Genomic DNA, 20,501 nt, shown 5'->3' on the forward strand with positions numbered 1-20,501 from the left:
CAGCAATGGCTAAAATATCACATGTTAACAAGTATTTGGTGGGTGAAAATGCTTAAATAATATAAAAATAAATCTACTCATACAAGAATGATGTAATAGTTAAGATTTAAAGTACTTTAATAATCATTCAAAGATTTATTCAAGCCAAATTGAAAATCAATCTCTTTTCATGTAATTAATAAAAGGAGACAAATATTTCAACTTTAAAATATATAATTTTAGGAAACTTAAAAATAGTTTTCAAAGCTGAAAGTTGCAATGTCAACTTAATATAAAATGTTTAGCAGAGTTTTGAAAAAAAAAACAGTTAAAATTATTTTTTAAAAACCTTAGTTAACCCTTAAAGCACGCGCCACGTGGCCTTACGCATTATAAGTTATGTAACAACAAAGCCACATCGTGGCTTGGCACAATTTAAGGGTTAAGAATTTTACTTTCCTGCACAGGTTTTTAAAAATTGTTTCAGTTATTCAGCAATAGAAATAATATTTTTGTTTTCTCATCATAAATTTAGAAATGAAATAAATATTTTGACAATAGTGATAGGACCCTGATGGCTGACTACATACAGATGAGGTGACTTAATTCATTATAGACCAAAGATATGTACAGTACATTTTATTTACAAATTAAATCATTGTCTTCAAAAAATGAATGTAACAGGAAATCAACTTTTTCTAGTTATAATTTATAATATCAGCTATCACTCACTAATATTTTTATTTAATTGATAAATTCATATTCAAAACCTAAATTATATCCTTGTAAATATGATTATGCAATAATTAATTGATTTCTACTATTAAAACTGATTTTCTGTTGTTGAAATCATTCAATGTAGAACAATCATACTTTTAAAAATACATCTGTTAGAATTCAGAAATAAAATTTTGTTACAACCTTATACCAGTATTTCAAGCAAGAGAAACCAAAAGATTACCCCTGTCAATACCATGATAACATTACATGATATTTACATTTTAAAAAAATAAATCCACCATAAATATTCAAATTTACAACAAGTGATGGATTTAAAAATTTTAACTTCTAAATTTAAACAGGATGTTAAATAATTATTAGTAAAATTTGGTTCCTTTTTATCATAATTCAATCAAATCTGGGCTTGCAGTTGAAAAATTATTGGTAGAATTTTGCTCTCTTTGATCGTAGTTCACTCAAATTTGGACGCATCGCTGGGAAAACAAGGTGTGTTTTAATACATGGTAATTATTTTACTGGAAAGCTTAACTTTTATATCATTAAAGCTAGTTATTCATTCATTACACTTTTTGCATGGTAAAATGGCATTTCAAAAAAAACAAAAAAATGACCCACTTAAGTTGAGAGAAAAAAAAAGGATCCACTAGAGTTGAGAGACACAATGATCCACTAGAGCTGAGAGACAATAAGACCCACTAGAGTTGAGACAAAGTGACCCACTAGAGCTGAGACAAAGTGAATCACTAAAGCTGAGAGACAATATGACCCACTAGAGTTGAGACAAAGTGACCCACTAGAGCTGAGACAAAGTGACCCACTAGAGCTGAGAGACAATATGACCCACTAGAGCTGAGAGGCAATATGACCCACTAGAGCTGAGAGACAAAGTGACCCATTAGAGCTGAGAGACAAAATGACCCACTAGAGCTGAGACAATATGATCCACTAGAGCTGAGACAATATGACCCACTAGAGCTGAGAGACAATATGACCCACTAGAGCTGAGAGACAATATGACCCACTAGAGCTGAGAGACAAAATGACCCACTAGAGCTGAGACAATATGACCCACTAGAGCTGAGAGACAATATGACCCACTAGAGCTGAGAGACAATATGACCCACTAGAGCTGAGAGACAATATGACCCACTAGAGCTGAGAGACAATATGACCCACTAGAGCTGAGAGACAAAGTGACCCACTAGAGCTGAGACAAAGTGACCCACTAGAGCTGAGAGACAATATGACCCACTAGAGCTGAGAGACAATATGACCCACTAGAGCTGAGAGACAAAATGACCCACTAGAGCTGAGACAATATGACCCACTAGAGCTGAGAGACAATATGACCCACTAGAGCTGAGAGACAAAATGACCCACTAGAGTTGAGAGACACAATGATCCACTAGAGCTGAGAGACAATAAGACCCACTAGAGTTGAGACAAAGTGACCCACTAGAGCTGAGAGACAATATGACCCACTAGAGCTGAGAGACAATATGACCCACTAGAGCTGAGAGACAAAATGACCCACTAGAGCTGAGACAATATGACCCACTAGAGCTGAGAGACAATATGACCCACTAGAGCTGAGAGACAATATGACCCACTAGAGCTGAGAGACAATATGACCCACTAGAGCTGAGAGACAATATGACCCACTAGAGCTGAGAGACAAAGTGACCCACTAGAGCTGAGACAAAGTGACCCACTAGAGCTGAGAGACAATATGACCCACTAGAGCTGAGAGACAATATGACCCACTAGAGCTGAGAGACAAAATGACCCACTAGAGCTGAGACAATATGACCCACTAGAGCTGAGAGACAATATGACCCACTAGAGCTGAGAGACAATATGACCCACTAGAGCTGAGAGACAATATGACCCACTAGAGCTGAGAGACAATATGACCCACTAGAGCTGAGAGACAAAGTGACCCACTAGAGCTGAGACAAAGTGACCCACTAGAGCTGAGACAAAGTGACCCACTAGAGCTGAGAGACAATATGACCCACTAGAGCTGAGACAAAGTGACCCACTAGAGCTGAGAGGCAATATGACCCACTAGAGCTGAGAGGCAATATGACCCACTAGAGCTGAGAAACAAAATGACCAACTAGAGTTGAGACAAAGTGACCCACTAGAGTTGAGACAATGTGACCCACTAGAGCTGAGACAAAGTGACCCACTAGAGCTGAGACAAAGTGACCCACTAGAGCTGAGACAAAGTGACCCACTAGAGCTGAGACAAAGTGACCCACTAGAGTTGAGACAAAGTGACCCACTAGAGCTGAGACAAAGTGACCCATTAGACTTGAGAGCTGAGAGACAATATGACCCACTAGAGCTGAGAGACAATATGACCCACTAGAGCTGAGAGACAATATGACCCACTAGAGCTGAGAGACAAAGTGACCCACTACAGCTGAGAGTGAGAGACAATATGACCCACTAGAGCTGAGAGGCAATATGACCCACTAGAGCTGAGAGACAATATGACCCACTAGAGCTGAGAGACAAAGTGACCCACTACAGCTGAGAGTGAGAGACAAAATGACCCACTAGAGTTGAGAGACAATATGACCCACTAGAGCTGAGAGACAAACATGAAGGCAATGAGACAAGTCTCTCACCTTGATAGCTGTATGATGAGGAAGGATTAAAACTCTGTTTTAAGCTTTCGTTGATGGCCAAACTCAACTGTTCATCTTCATCTAGCCCTCCTACAAGAATTGTTAAAGAAAATAAAATCATTATGGCATTAAACTTACTGGCTACATAAGCACAAAGTTTCCTTTAAACCTGACGGTCCATATGACAGGTGAAGTGGAGTTCACCTGTTTGTGACCTTTGCTTACAAAGGGATAGTGTGGTTAGCACTATGCCCAGCCGCCTTTACTTTCCCTAACACAAGGGAGGTACCCATAAGAGCTGGGTAGACTCAGGGATGTTTTACAGACTTGAACTCAGATTCAAACTCAAGACTTACAAGTGAACATCATATGCTGTAACATTTGACCATGCAGTCCCATGCTTAACTTAAGCACATCATAGCAAAACTTATTACTGCATGGTACATTCTATTTTACATGATCAAATTTGATTTAATAAGACAAGCATGCTATGCTAGATGTTTATTATTTAAAACTTATAAGATTTTTTAAAATAAAAATTTATTATCTAAAAATTATAAGAAATGTTCCCTGACAGAAGTCAGGTACTATAATGTAATCAGACATCAGCAAGTACTTGTAAAATAATCTGCTTGGATACCTGTGTAAACTGCTGGATCCACCGAGTTATGCTGATTAGTATCAAGAGGCGGGGCGCTTGGTGTTGTCCGCTGGTGTGTGGAGTAAGGGGCAGACTGTGCTGTTGCTGTGTACGGCTGCCTAGCTGTGGAGGGGTGGGGTGCACTGCGGGAGGATGAGCCAGTGTCGTTGTTGTAGGACCTCTGGGGTGGGGGGCTAGTGGGACCATCTGGAAAGCTCAGGCCCTCAGTGGGGGTACCTGTAAAAAAAGGGCGTGGTTGGGACCTTGCTTGGGTACTTGGTCTGTAACCTGTACGTCCGCTAAACTGAAACCGTTGCCGTTGTTGATGTCTGCTTGAACCTGTGTCACTACTAAAGTGTCTGTTAGTCTGAATTCCTGTCAACAAGTAAAGTGTGGAACAATGTGGAATATGTTATGTATAATAACAACTTTTATTGCATTTTTCTTGTATTTTACTATCTCACAGAAGTAACTTATTTTACTAAGTAATATTTATATTCCGAACTAAAAAAAAATTAAAAATTGATTGATACGTTAAAAAAATAGACTTAAAAGTATTTACCAAATGGATAAAATATGTCCATTAAAAATTTTAATGGACCTTTTACATAAGCCAAGCCAACAAGTATACCAGCCAGATGACCTGAGGAAAAAGTGTACGATGAAGTAGCAGCAAAAACAGCCATTAATAAATTAATTGCGATAAAATTTCTAATCAACAAAACAAATGCTCTTAAAATCTTACCAACAAAACATATGCTTTTAAAATCTTACCAACAAAACAAATGCTTTTAAAATCTTACCAACTAAATAAATGCTTTCAAAATCTTACCAACAAAATAAATGCTTTTAAATCTTACCAACAAAACAAATGCTTTTGAAATCTTACCAACAAAACAAATGCTTTCGAAATCTTACCAACAAAATAAATGCTTTCGAAATCTTACCAACAAAACAAATGCTTTCAAAATCTTACCAACAAAACAAATGCTTTTGAAATCTTACCAACAAAACAAATGCTATCGAAATCTTACCAACAAAGGAGGCATTAGGGGCTGCCATCTGTATAAGGACAAGCTCCACCCAATAGACGTACTTGGTGTTAAAGGGAATGCCATATATGACCTTGACACTTGCTGGGCTGTAGTGGGTTACCAAGACTTTCAAAGCAAAAAGGACACCTACAAAATCATTATTAAATCATTAAAATTAAAACAATTTTTGGAAGCTAGGATGGCCCATGAAAGAGAAACTACCAATACGATACAAAAGTATGGCTAACTTATAAGAAATATGAAATTCTTTTTTAAAAACTCACCAGAAAATCCAACGGCACAGGACATAAGATAACTCTGCTGAATGTGACCCAGAAGAAGGCCAATCCCTACATAAGTGCTACTAGTCACAGCAGAGAACACAGCAATCAAATAAGCAAAGTACAAACTGCCAAAATATTTTTCTAGAAGGGTCCCTTTGTACAACAAACTCAGCATATTGAAGTAGAGGTGCATATCATCACCATGAACGAATGTTGATTTTATCATACGCATCCAGTCTTTGTGGTAGTATACTGAAAATACAGTTAGCAATTTTTAATACTTGTAGTATTTTGAATAACAAAAAAAAAGGTGTGTATTATCGGCTCTGAGGATTCCAAATATCAGATTACATCAGTCCATTTTTACAGGAGAGTCTGGAAGCCTTTTTATGTTTAATGTAAATTTAATCATTAGAGTAAAAGTAAAAAAAACCCATTAAACTGAATGTTGGTTCAGTAATGGAGTGGGTGCTTTTAAGCATATATAACAATTATTTTAATGAATTGTGGTTTTTGAAAGGACCAATAAGTTAAGTAATAACTTTTAGTAACTCTAATTTTAATTAAAAGTTAGTTGAGTAAGTGGGTGGGTATGCATTGTACTTTTGTATTTGTTTTCAAACAGGTGCCACGTTACAACAAAGATATCTGATTTTAAACAAATTTTAGGGGGGGGGGGGGGGGGGGGGAGAGCAAATTTTGAACAATAACTACAAGAAATTGATTTATAAAAATGAATGTACATACCTAAGTATGAACTTACACAGACGCTCATCGGTGATGGAAAATGCTGTGGGAAAAAGTCGAGAAAAATAGCGGTCTGCCCAGCCATCAATGCTAGAGTAACAGGTGGTATGTTTTTTACTCCATAGTTCATCACCTGGGTGCCAAGTAGCATAAGGCCCATATTATTTGGCCTTCTTCCGGACGACATTGTTTTTGTTCTACCTTTTACTTATCTGAAATAATAAAGAAGGGAATTTTTAAGCAGTGTTTTTTTATTCTTCTAACAGATAAGAAACAAATCATGTCAGCATTATGGAGTATGGAAGCTTTACCACTAAAAAGGCACAAAAAGAAAGAACCAGCTTGATTAAATTTACATTTTTAGAATAAATATTTTTACTGATGGTTTTATTTTTCATTTCTTAATTTTGAAATTCATACAAAGACATTATTGCATTATACAGATTTTTAATTAAACTTATAATACAATGATTTAAGAAGTAATATTGAGTAGAAAATTAAGTTATCATACAAGCAACCAATAACCTTAACTGTTTTTTTTAATTAAGAATTCACTTTATTAGGCCCCTAATCTATGTTATTTATTACATCCACACCCCACAGTCAAAAACTTATATAGGCTACACAAGTAAAAAAAAACCAACTAAAAACCCATCACAACAGTAGGCCAATTTTACCATTTTATTTTATCAACACTCCATATCCACTTCTTGTAACTGAGTAGTAATAGACTAGTACCATTATAACAGAAAGGATTGATCCATAAAAGATGTCACACTCCTAGGAAGGGCAGGTTTTGACTTAAATGACAGTATAAGACATAGGGGGGAGGTGAGATAATATTTCAAGTCAACCCTTTGAAAAAAATCCACAAATGGGCCTCAACCCACCTTTAGGCTTGCAACATTGAGTAAAAACAAACTCATAACAATAATAAAGACAATCCCAAAGAGGTCAGACCATAAGTGTTGTGTGTTCTCCCCTACTAAATATCATTAGCGATATTTAGGCCTAATTTAAGTATCTTCTTCTTCTTCTTCTTCGTTCTTAATTATTAGTGTTGAAGGGGATCGAGATTTATCTGCCAGTGCGTTTGAACTCGAGACTTTGTTCAAATTTATCAACCATGAGCTTTTTGCCGACTCGACCACGCCTCCAACACAATTAAGCGTTACGTGTCAACTGGTTATGCGCCATTGAGGCCATTGACTCCGATTTCAGCCTGCTTTTCTTTTTGGATTTGCTTCCATAGCCTTTGTCCAACCAAGAACAAACTACAAGGCAGCAGTTGTTTAATTTTGGAGTTGTCTCTCCTAGAAGAGTTGCTGTCCCCAACTAACGAGCCTCATCTGCCCGGGGGTTCGAACTCGAGACTTTTCGGTTTAGCAACCATGAGCTTTACCGACTCGACCACGCCGACCCCTTTTAAGTATCTAATTAGGCCTGATTATTGAGAGTACAAATTTGCTATTTTATTAATACTATATAGGCCTACTATATATTCTACTAGTCATTGGTACCTGTTACACATGAATTATTATTATAGTCCTTTCTATTTTAATGCTCTACTTACTAAGTACTACTTAGTAAGTAGAGCATTAAAATACATAGGCCTATAATAATAGTACTAGTACTTAGGCCTATGTCTTGACTCTTAACTTACTCTTAAGTGACATTCAGACTAACTACTCATCACTAGCTCTGCTGTTCTCTTAATTCTCTACCCTAGCCCGGACTAGCCGTTAGCCAAATAATACAAATAAAAACAAATTTTAGGACCTAGGCCTACAAAAATGGCTTACATTTTAATTTTATATTTAATTTTCAAATTAGGCCTAATTTTAAATTTTATTAAAATTTATTAAAATTAGGCCTAGTTAAAATTTTGGTAATCTATCGTTTTAGGTACGTAAAATCGCCCGCAGCTAGTAATGTACGAAAAAGTTACCTTATTGTCAAGGCTTTAATAGAAGTATATTGTGATATATTTGTGTCAAATATTATAGATAAATGAATAATAAACCTAAATCAATGGCTAAATATATCAATATAGGCAAGAAATTAACTTTAAACAGCACTGTTTGCTAGCAGGATTTGCTATATAAAAAGCGGCCATCTGTAAGTTAGAGTGGCTTCCCCTGAATCTTGCGCTATAAGTTTACAATTAAAAAAAAAAATAAAGAAGATGGCTGCTATAGTAAATGAACATGGTTACATCTGTTGGAAACATTGCTAGTCTTCATTTATTACTGAAAAGTTTTAATTCATTTGTTTAAAACCAGGTACATAAATGAAACAAGGAAACATTTAAATGGTAATTTATCGTTTTGGGTACGTAAAATCGCCCACTGCTATTAATGTATGAAAACGTTACCTCGTTGTCAAGGCTTTAATAGAAGTATATTGTCATATGTTTGTGTCAAATATTATAGATAAATGAATAATAAACCTAAATCAATGGCTAAATATATCTATATAGGCCAGAATTTAACTTTAAACAGCAGTGTCTGATAGCAAGATTTGCTATATAAACAGCAGCCATTTGTAAAATAGGGTGGCTTCCCCCTGAATCTGGCGCTATAAGCTTATAAAAGTAAAACTTGGACAAGATGGCTGCTATAGTAAACGAGAAAAATGGCCCGTTGAGGAGGATACACCGGGCGCTAGGTTGATAGTGCTGTCTCTTTTCTCTAAACTAAAACCAACCCACCCCCCACACACACCACCCCCACCCCCACCCCTCCCACCCCCACCCACCCCACACACCACCCCCCCCCCAACCCCCACCCCACCCCCCACCCCCACCCCCAAAAAAGCATGTCTACCGTCCCATTCAACGAAATATAATTATATACTTTTTTCAGTGTCCGCCCCCTCCCCGAAAACTCTACCCCCGCCCCCGAAAATTTCAAGTACCCCCACCCCTCTCCGGGGAGGAAAAAGTCTGAAAGAAACACTGGTGTCGCGCTTAGCCACTACGCGAAGAATTGCATTAAAGAAATTGCGAGAAAACAACTTTTTAGATTAGACACATTAATTAGGCGGTAATTTTATTACAGAGTATCGATGAGGAAACCACCCCACCCCACCCCCCCCCCCACACACACACCACCCCCACACCCCCACCCCCACTCCCAAAAAAAACATGATGTCTACCGTCCCATTCAACGAAATATAATTATATACTTTTTCCAGTGTCCGCCCCCCTCCCCGAAAATTCTACCCCCGCCCCCGAAAATTTTAAGTACCCCCACCCCTTTCCGGGGAGGAAAAAGTCTGAAAGAAACACTGGTGTCGCGCTTAGCCACTACCCGAAGAATTGCATTAATGAAATTGCAAGAAAACCACTTTTTAGATTAGACACATTAATTAGGCGGTAATTTTATTATAGAGTATCGATGAAGAAATTTCTTTTGAGTTGGGGAGGGGGGGGGGGCTCAGACGTTCTTACGCGTGGGGTGGGGCTTCGCCCCTACCCGAAGAATTGTATGCAAGAAACTCTTCACGCAAACCATTTAGATTAGACAACATTTCCTTTTTATTCAATGTTTACGCGATAATCAATGACGTCATTATATTACTGTGTGCACTTTCCGCCTTGAGATTATTTTCAACTCCATGCTAAATGTGTCGACGTCATACTTCGTCTTTCGTTTCACTGTGAGAGTTTTTAATTTCCTAGTGTTTTCTCTAGAGCGTTCTTGTCAGAGCGTTCTTGTCAGATACATACATACATACATACATACACAGACAGCGAAACTATTATTATAGATGAGCATGGTTGCATCTGTTGGAAACATCGCTAGTCTTCATTTATTATGGAAAAGTTTTAATTCAATTGTTTAAAAAAAACAGGTACATAAATGAAACAAGGAAACATTTTTGTATTTTAAAAAACATAAATCCTCCTCAAAATGTGAAATAATTATTAAAATTTAAGGAGTCACCTGTTTTTCACATTACTAAGTTCTAGATCTAGATCTAGTCGCGGGCTATTTTACGTAGATCTACCTAAAACGATAGATTAGATTACCAATTGAAAATTTTTAACTGGCAAAAAATAAAAAAGCTTTACAAGGAGAGGTTTTTTTCACTCTAATGTCTATTCAAAAGTTATTTTTCCTCATTTCAGAATTAATTTAAAATTAGATAGCTAGGCCTATGCATACGTTTTAGTTTTAGCAATGTCTAGAGTCTCGTTTCTAGTTCTAATTTGAATAATTTCGGTAATTTTATTTAGCTGAGTTGTGGTTTGTTTACTTTTGGCAGATGGAGGCTGACATATTGTGACGGAAGTTTCAGAAGGACCAATCAGACTTCTTTTCACACGTATACTTGTTTGAGTGTAAAAACATGATCACATAATCTAGATCTATTCTTTTTTAATTAACAAAACAATTTAAAGTTTCGTTAGAACATGAATATAAAAAACTAAAAGAAATATTTTTTTTTAATGTTTGGATTTTAAAGGCCTAGAACTAAATGTATAACTAAATTTAGACATTTAACTTACATTTATTTGGTAAACTAGATCTAGATATCTAGTTTAGATTCTACGACACGTAAACGATCTCAAGCCTCGAATTCGTCCTGACTGACATTTAATGAAAATGATGATAGATCTAGATCTAGATTCTAGATCTCTTCTATCTAGAATCTTTTCTAGATAAATGCTATTTTAACTGCCGTGATCGATTCTCCTTAACTAACCCTAGTATCAATGATATTGGCTGTGAAACAAAAGGTTTAAGTCACATCCATTGCGTTTCATCAAATTTAGCTTGTTGTCTGCCTCTTTTTGACCATCGTGATTCGTGATGTTTCAGTGTACAATTATTTTAATCTACAACACTTTTTTACACCTCTGGTGTGCAACTTTAATATTAAACATTCTAAAGATTCATTAGAAAAATAGGCCTATTAGCCTAATAAAAAGGAAGTGGCTATTGGGACCCGGGTCCTAATAGCCTCGGCCGCTATTGGGACCCGGCATTAAGTTCGTTAAGCACTTGCACAACCTGTATTAAAATTATACCTTTTATATTTATTTGATTTTTCTTGTGGATTTGCTCGTATTTTGTTGTCTTTTATTGTAATTAGTTACGCGGATTATCTAGCATTAGTTCTTGTGTTGCTATTTCTTAATACCCTATATTTAGCTGTATATACAAAATCATTAAATACTTAATAGTTATTGTAAGACGTCGTGGCCGAGTGGAGAACGCAGTACCTCACGAATCTCGATCAGCTACGGGATCGAAACCTTCTAAAGCTCTCGATTTTGCGTGAAGTAAGTGTATTTATCTAAGTTTTACAATTCAATTGAGTTATTTGCGTAAGTGTCTTATTTAATTATTTTTTTTAAATAGATTTTTTTTTCTAGATTTAGGTTTTTAAACACGTCAATTATAAACATCGTTGCTCCATTGATCGCCCGCTCACGTTTTCTGGTCAGCGCAAGAAAAATACCGACACGGTCTGGCCAGGTCACTGTGAGTTCACTTTGGTTTAGGAACAGTGTAGGCGTAAAGCATGCGTCATAGCAAGACCAATGCTATGAGCTTGTCCTTGTCGAGATTTGTCGTCGTCGTAGTCCCCCCCCCCCCCCCCCCCCCCTCTCAGCCCAGCAAGAGGGGAAACAAGAATTTGGGGTCATTATGAGTTCAAATGTTACAGATTGCTTCTATTAAAGCGTACTACAACGCATGTGAGATATCCGTGTTCAAGAAAACGAGCCCGGGAGCTGTAGTCTGCAGCCTGTATGAGCTATCTTAAATTATATTATACGAGCCGGCCCGCGGCATAAAATACGCCGCTATTTAGTTGTTTCTAATTTTCAATAATTCATAATTTGTGAATTCGACAGTACCAACGCTGACACTGAAAATATTTCTTTAAAACACTATAAGTAGCTCGTTAAGGACCATAACCCCCCCCTTTCCTTCCCCCCCCCCCCCCCTCCCCCCCCCCTACGTTTAAAATCGTTGGCTCTGCTTGTAAACATTTAGAGTGAACACAGCTCACTAAAACCATGTAGGGGTGGGGAGGTAGGGAGAGCGTTTGCAGCTTGTTTTCTAACGGCTCGAAGAAGAGAATTATATATATAGACATATATATATATATATATATAGATTTATATATATATATATATATATATATATATATATATATATATATATATATATATATATATATATATATATATATATATATATATATATATATATATGGACAGATAGACCTATGAAATCAAATTACGTTTAACAGAAGAAAAAATAAATAAAACACATTTTTACATGCGCGCTCAACATTCGCTCGGCCATAGAAGTTCATACCATAGGCCATAATTACGTCATAGACCTAACGATACCCGCTCATCAAAACATTTGTCAGTAATGATATCGGGTATTTAAAGCAAGATCGCAATACACCATTTACAATTACAAGAAAAAAAATCACAACAAAAAAGATACTCTGCATCTTAAAAGAATTTTTGTATAACTAAATCTTTACAATTCTATTGGCTGGTCCCAATAGCGGCCGAGGCTATTAGGACCCGGGTCCCAATAGCGGCTGAGGCTATTGGGACCCGGGTCCTAATAGATGCATCCTAATAAAAATGTTAAGATTTAAGATTGCAAGCTTTTGGTTATGCAATAAAGAAGAAAATAAATGGGTTTTTTTTAAATATGTTAATGCACCACTATTTATACTATTATAAAGAAGAGCGAAGGTATGTATATTAAATAGTAAATACCAAAACGCGAATTTAAATTATCCAACCTAGGCCCTGAAAAAAAATATCAGTTTTTTCGTTGTAAGGGAAACAACTCAATTAACGTATTCAGTTAATTCAACCTAGCTTCGTTACTTCCCCTGAAGAGAGAATTGAAGCAACATTGTAATGTAACTTGCTGGTCATCTAAAATATGCTGTAATTTTATTTTTTATTTTAAAAGCCTGATGGCCCAAATGCACACATGAAATAAGCGTGGCAATTATGATCGTTCCCATTTAAAAGTATAAAATGGCAGTTAAATTTTAGAGGGGGGGGGGGGGGGGGGGGGCGTGCATGAAGTAAGCGTGGCAATTATGATCGTTCCCATTTAAAAGTATAAAATGGCAGTTAAATTTTAGAGGGGGGGGGGGGGGGCGTGCACTTATCTAGAATTTTAGGAAGCTGATCTTACAACGCTACACGTTGTTGATATGGTCGAGCCCCTAACAACCAGTTTCAGTACATATCTCAGCTGACTAACCATCGATTCACAAACTGTCTAGACAATTCTGGAGGGATCGGGGCTAAATAATCGGCCGCTTACTGCTTGAGGTTAGGGGGATATGATTATCATGGCCACCCACAGTATAAGACAATATCGTATGCTTTCCAAGCTATTTTAATTACTTAGGGTCGTCCATAAATGACGTCCCACTCGTAGGGGGAGGGGGTCCGTAATTTTGTGACGGTGTGTGATAAGTGGGAGGGGGGGGGGGGGGGGTTCAGATGGTGTGACGTCACACTTTTGCATTATAAAAGCAATGTTAAAAACCAGTTTTTTAGCCTTTATTTCGCGTTTTAGAAAACTGTTTTAATAAATTATAATAGGAATTGACTAAAATACTCTATGTTGACAAGATTTTGGAAAAATATCGATGTTTTAAGAAAAATTCAACTGCAATTACGAGATAGTTGTAGGATGACATGTGACATGATTTTAGGGGGGGGGGTCTGGATTTGTGTGACGCTGTGTGATGGAGGGGAGGGGGGAGGTAAAAATCGTCTTAAAAAGTGTGACGTCATTTATGGATGACCCCCTACACTCAATAGAATACTATATGTGAGTTTACATTACATATGTCATATGTTACATTACCCCTTAATTGGTTATAAGTATTAAGAAAACATAATCCAACAAAATTGAGAATGAACTTCATAATTAGGTGGGTTTTTTAAAACCTGGATATTGAGTCATGTAAGTTGAACCTTTTTACTTTTATCTCCACGCTGAATTACTCAAGTAGTCCCAGATTAATATCAATTACAAAAAAATATAATAAAGCTAAAACAAAAACCATTGTTAAATCGAAAAATTTATTAATTAAAAAGAAATATGTATATATCACTAGAAACAGCCAGATTGCATGTTATTCAAATCTAAAAAATGTAATTTAAAACAAATGGGTCTACAAATTACATTTCGTAACCAACAATGACATTTTAAGCAAATATAACCAAATAAAACATTTGCGTCTACGTTTCGTCATGAAATCAAATAGGCAAATATTAATCACTACCAATAATAGTACCATTCTTTATATTAGTGTGCTTCAAAATATTTAAAGTTTGGCCATTTTTTGGAATTTGTTTGACATTATAAACACATAAGTTTCTTAAAACCACATAGCTGATGGCTAAATTTCACATTTGCATTACAAAGAAATGCAGAATAACTTATAATGCTGAAACATTTAAAAAATATACATAACAATTCATAACATTATTTACAGAAAAGGGGGGTAACTCGACAAAAAAGCGTTGCCGACATTTTTTAAATATTACATTAATTATACAGTCAATGTTTCAAGACATCAAGCTTCAACTATATATCAATATTTAGTAGATTACGTAGATTACATTGTAGATTACGTAAAATGAAATATGTGACATTAATAATTGTTATAATTATTTATTTGCGATTGCATGTGGAATTATTTTAAACCCCCAGTTTAAACTTTATGTTTGCCTTACAGTGTGATGAGAAAAAGTTGGTGCAAGAGGATCTAGAATAGGGCAGTACTGGTGAAGTTTAGAAAACTCTGTCCATCCATCCTTCACGCTTGGGAGCTCAAATTATGCTACAATTAGAAAATAATTTGCGAAAAGTTAATGCGCTGTTTAGTAAACGAAAGACACAAGATTTTTTAAAAAGGAAAAAGTAATTGGTTAAGTAATAAAGCAACATTTTTAGAAATGAAATATTTGTAGAAAAAATTATGTTAGACACAAAAACATAATTTTAATATTCGAATTATCGCATAATAGAAAAAAAACAATTCAAATGTCAAATTGAGAAGTTATCTCCCTTGGTTTTGGAATATTAGACTTTTTTGTGTTTTATTAAAGTATATCATATCATGTATATGATTTTCTGTATTAAAAGATGCAGAATACATATCTATGCTGGTAAATGTCGAAACAGGGGCGTAGCGAGGTGGGGGGGGGGGGGGCGGGGGGGTGCGGACCGCACGGGTGACACCATTTAGGGGGGTGACACCAAGGCAAAAAATAGCAAAATATATAGAGAAAAACTTGAGGGGGGGGGTGCAAATCGAAAGTTTGATGGGGGGGTGCAAATCGAAAACTTGAAATTTTGTCCCCGGGAAGGGGTCGCTACGTCTCTGGGGGGTGACACCATTAAGTGCCCGCACCGGGTGACACCCGACCTCGCTACGCCACTGTGTCGAAAGTCTGGGTTATCGAATGTATGGGGCGGGGTTAGAGAGACGAAAACTGGGCTACAGCTTGAACTCCGGGAATTTAGAAAAATTTACTTTTTTTGATGGACAGTCGGCGTTTTCCTATGTTATTGTGGGGGACTTTGTGTTTGTCGAAAAAAGCAGAAAAATTTAAATTTAGCTGACAGCCCAACTGATTAAAAAAACAACTAGCATAGTTTCGGATGCTAATTACGTACTCAAAAAGACTCAAATATTTACCTTTTAAAAAAAATCTGTAGAAACGTTGGAGGCAGACACACACAAAAAATTGATCCATGAAAGTGGAAGAAACACCTGTTTGGGATGTCAGTTCTGAAATTAAATAAAATGCTTTGAGTCAGTATTTTAAATTTTATAACCTACTGAATTAGTGAGTAGAATTGTTACATTACACAAGAAGCTTAAGTTTTAGTTTTTGTCGTTTGCTCTCTATAAAATAAGGTGCCTCATCTATGCAGTAAAATGTTTATCTTATTTGTCTTAATACCAAAGATGAGATATTTTTATAAGACATCTTGGACTAAAGGTGATAGAAATAAATAGACAAATTTACGGGGTACCATTATATAGTCAAATGAGATGTAAAATAAAAAACAGGAACCTCTCTTCAATAATTTTGTTACATTTGAAACATTTTAAAGTATATTAAAAAATATAAATACCTTGATAATTATTTTCTTGTTGGATTTTCTCACAGCAAAAGTTGGTTTATCTTTGCTTTGGAGTTATTTCCCCTACGGTGGTCTCCTACATCGATGGCACTTGGTTTCAGTTTACTTTTGTGGAAATATGTGAACTTTTACTCTCATCTTTGCTGTTGAGTTATATCCCCTCAGTTGGTCTCCTACATCGATGGCATTTGGTTTCAGCTTTGCTAATTTGGAAAACATATAAACTCTGAAGGCACATTGGTACAGTTTCTCCAAACGTTGAAAAAAATTCCTTGAGTGCACGGTATCCAAAAACTGATCTATACACAAATTCAATAACAACAGCTTGAAGTCGACGTTGGAACTAAATCACACTACGATTTCGATTTCAAATTAGGTCTTGAAACATTTATTCTTTTTTTTTTTTTACATATAATACTTTTTAAAAAAACGTTTTAATCCAATGTTGCCTTATAAAATTCCTTACAACTTATTCCAGATGCTATATTGATAAACTTTCAGAAAAAGATTTTGGCTTTCTTCTGGAAAACAGTCTTTGTTGAGGAGGAGATTGGCAGTTGCAGGCCACGATGACGTTTTTTGTTAGAATCTTCCAGCTCTCTTCGTAAATCGTTGTGTTTCCGATACTCGGAAGAGGGTTACACGTCGACGTGTCCTTCTGGAGGAGCTTCACAGCGTACCACACAGGAGCGCAGACGTACAAGTCTTGGAAACATTTATCCGTCAGACACTGCCCTTCTACGATTGTCCGGGGGTAAATATTGTGGTGCATTAACGTGACTCTGGAAGTCATTTTACACTCCCAAGGTGGAGAAGGTTGCAAGTGATTCGGGCCGTTGAACCTGTTTGATCGTCGGTTGCGGTGAGCGGTGTGGCTATCTGTAGGAGTTTGGCCCACCAACAATTGTAAATTGGCCTCCAGTGCTGGCTGGCAGACTTTCGACCGGAAAATCACGTGATCTGACTGCTCCTCAATCCATGGTCTACCTTTACACGTATGCATCACACTGACACACAACACTGGGGGAAAATTTCAAAACATAAATTATTTTAATTGCAATTAATTAATTTTAAAAAAACATTATGTTTTCATTTTGAACGATAATTTAGCATTTTCCCTCCTTTTAAATAGCTGATTTGAACCATGCATTTTATAAATGAAGACTCATTTACAGGAAGAGGGGGCCAGACTTCTCTTGCGATGTGCTACGACGAAAACTACAGGAAGGGGGTAGAGGCTTGTCACGTATAATACATTTTGTAATATTGTGGGCAATAGCGATAAACAAAAAAAAAATATTTTCTTGAGCTTTTTTTTTCTTCTGTAGTTTTGACGATTGGGGTGTAGTTGAACTTTGACGTAATTTTAGCAAGGGCGTCTGCTTTTTGTGGCACCCTGCGACATTAGAGGTGGGGGTAAAAATTACGTGATGGTTGGCTACTTACGGCCACCCTTAACGACGAGGCAAACTGGGTACTTCTGACCATAAATCACGATTTGGATATCTTGTAAGATATTTGGTGGTTCCGTATAATTGCGCGGCATACTTCTACTACTTACATTTTTTACTTACAATTAGCATTTTCAAATACAAGAAAGTATACTTTGTAATTTCACGATAGATAACATTTAAAGTACTTCAAAACTTTTCCTTAAAAATATACCATACAGAAAACTCAACCAAGCAAATAGCCTAAAATAAAACAAACTTTGGGAATGAGCGCTATTAGCCCATATCACTACACTTTTATCCCACCCTTTACCTTAAGGCATAGGTCTATGCAGTTTTTTAATTACTGAAACTATTAGGCTGAATAAATTTTAGTATAAATAATTTTCAAGTTTCGTAAATGACTGCATAACACCTATTGTATTTCAATTATTTTCAGTGATAGCTATGTTTAAAAAATACATTTAAAAGTGTTTCTTATTTAAAGAAAAAGCTTTTTAACGTTATTTTATACCTAGTCAAATTTCTACACTCTAACCCTTTAAACTATAATAAAATAAAATTAATAAAGTTATATACCTACTTATATAGACTTGGGTCGATAGTTGAAGCATAGTTCTCTATATCCTCTCTCCTGGAATTAAAGTATAGAATACACCACTTCCACGCAGCATGTTTGTAAATAACTATTTGCAACTATGAAAAAATCGAATGTTTTATAGCACGTCGCAGAAATCCCGCACTGCCATAAACATCGGTGATTCATGATCACACAATAGGGTCGTTAGGTGACACGCGCGCGGGGGAGGGGGGCTACCACGATGGCTGACGATTGGGTATCGAACATGTGCTGTATGACACTAAGTGTCACCAAGATGCTAATCCCGTGGACTGTCATACGACAATTGGATAATTTGTTAATGAAAAATGTATGCCACTACACGCATCATGTTAAAATCTTGCAATTTAAATTTACTTTATTGCTACACATGTGATAGTGTATGACACTTTTATTTTGTTTAAATCGATTTTCAATACAGGACTAAAATTAATATAGTCACTACGTGTACTAATTTCCCTTAATTAATCTACAAAGTTATACAAATATATAAGACATATGAATTGTTTGGTTGCATGTACGGAGCATGCGTTAAACAAATTCCTTCTCCCCAATCCCCCCCCCCCCCCCCAGTTCATGTCTATGTAGACAGTCAAAAACCCATATGACTATATGTAAAAAAAATCCAATTTTTTAATTTAATGAAATGTGATATATGTAGGCTTAATATGTTAATAACTTCTTTGTGTGTAATATGTAATGTAAACTCACATATAGTATTCTATTGGGTGTAAGCTACACATGTTTAGTTCCATTTGTTTTTCCTTATACTTTAAAGTACTAGATGACAATGTTATCTCTTTACATTACAGTTGCATTAGGGTTAAATATTTATTTATTTTTTAATCGAAGCATTGCCTAGCTAGAGAAAACCTAGCTAACCCGAATGTCTCGAGTACGAATCAGGGTTAAAGTCAGTGGAACGTCCCTAAGTCCACCCATCTCAAATGGGTACCTAACTCACGTTAGGGAAAGTAAAGGCGGCTGGGCAAAGTACTGACCACATTATCCTTTCATATGCCGAGGTCAAGAAACATATGAACTCTACTTCATCGGCCCAATGGATCGAAGTAATCAAATGCACATCTCTTCCCGTACAGCATGATTATGTTATTCGTCGTTTTTTTCTATGCATATCAAACAGTTACCGTCAAATGATACTGTCCCTCTGGAATCTCCTTTACCTTCACATATAATCCTGTGTCTACTCACAAGAAAAGTTATAACAGGCAAAAGCGATATTTTAAATGAATTTTGCCTATTTACAAAGATCATCGGTTTTTTTTTTAAAAGTAGTTTCGTGTACATATACGCCCCCCCCCCATAGGGATATTAAAAAACAATACCTACAATTTATTTGTTAAAAAAATAGTGGAAGATGAGGCACTTAAGTGCGTCTAAATTGTATGTGACAAAATGCAATGGAAGAGAGGTAAACGAGGGATGATGACACATTTGTAATCGATTATTTTCCATAAAAACTTTAAAATATTTTCTAATATAGGCCTAAAATATGCCATTTATCTTGAATGGCGGGGTTTAGTAAACCATTATCGACCGTGGATACTTAGATTTATGCGTGATAATATTCTTTAACTTCTTTTTTCTGTACAATATCATTTCATAAACGTTGAAGCTAATTGGGCTCATGTTTATCTGAATTAGAATAAGTATGCCAAAAACGTATATGTATGAAATTAAATACGTTAAGAGTTATTACACTCTTCTACTATTGCGAGGGGAATATGCCAATTAATTAAATTACTATTAAGCTAACAATTATTATTTTTCTCCATTGGAATGTCGTACATTTATGAGCATTCACCAAGAAGAATTTCGGGTAGTAAAACGTCTAGGCTTAATTTCTAGGAAGGTTGTCTTGTTGTAATTAATGATCAACATTGTCTAAAATCTTGGTGACACTATCTCATTCTGGGCGAGTTTGGCACCGGAAATACATCACCGTGACAGGCGACGCCCTCCGTGTCACTTTAATTATGTCATTGTTTGGCTGAAAATGGAAGCACGCAGATCCAGAGATACTTTACGTCACCTACGTTTCTTTTCTTGCCCTACCATAAATTACCTACAGTATTTTAAAAATAATTTTATTTTTTAAATACTTGATCTTTGACCAGCCTCACCCTCCCACTAACACAATGTTTATTACAATGATCTAACAAAGGTATAATATAATGGAA

The 20,501-nt window shown here is 36.1% G+C and overlaps 1 protein-coding gene across 6 annotated transcripts; it reads right to left on the reverse strand.

Moving 5' to 3' along the window:
• Window positions 1-448: 448 nt before the first annotated feature.
• On the reverse strand, window positions 449-10,838 carry LOC131932558 (rhomboid-related protein 4). Of its 6 annotated transcripts, none has more exons than XM_059289487.1 (8): window positions 10,575-10,838; window positions 6,062-6,273; window positions 5,315-5,566; window positions 5,031-5,177; window positions 4,559-4,639; window positions 3,997-4,233; window positions 3,357-3,446; window positions 449-1,193 (listed from the first exon to the last, which is right to left on the reverse strand). In XM_059289487.1, the coding sequence occupies exons 2-8, from the start codon at window positions 6,246-6,248 to the stop codon at window positions 1,138-1,140; spliced, it is 1,050 nt and encodes a 349-aa protein (XP_059145470.1). In that variant the 5' UTR covers window positions 6,249-6,273; window positions 10,575-10,838; the 3' UTR covers window positions 449-1,137. The 6 variants fall into 6 exon arrangements, with proteins under 6 accessions (XP_059145470.1, XP_059145464.1, XP_059145468.1 ...); XM_059289481.1 differs by having other exon boundaries at window positions 3,997-4,371; XM_059289485.1 differs by having other exon boundaries at window positions 3,997-4,371; window positions 10,772-10,837.
• Between the last annotated feature and the right edge of the window lie 9,663 nt (window positions 10,839-20,501).

This window comes from Physella acuta, unplaced genomic scaffold (genome assembly GCF_028476545.2).
Source record: "Physella acuta isolate Inbredline_101_S28 unplaced genomic scaffold, ASM2847654v3 ptg002210l, whole genome shotgun sequence".
Taxonomy (NCBI): domain Eukaryota; kingdom Metazoa; phylum Mollusca; class Gastropoda; family Physidae; genus Physella; species Physella acuta.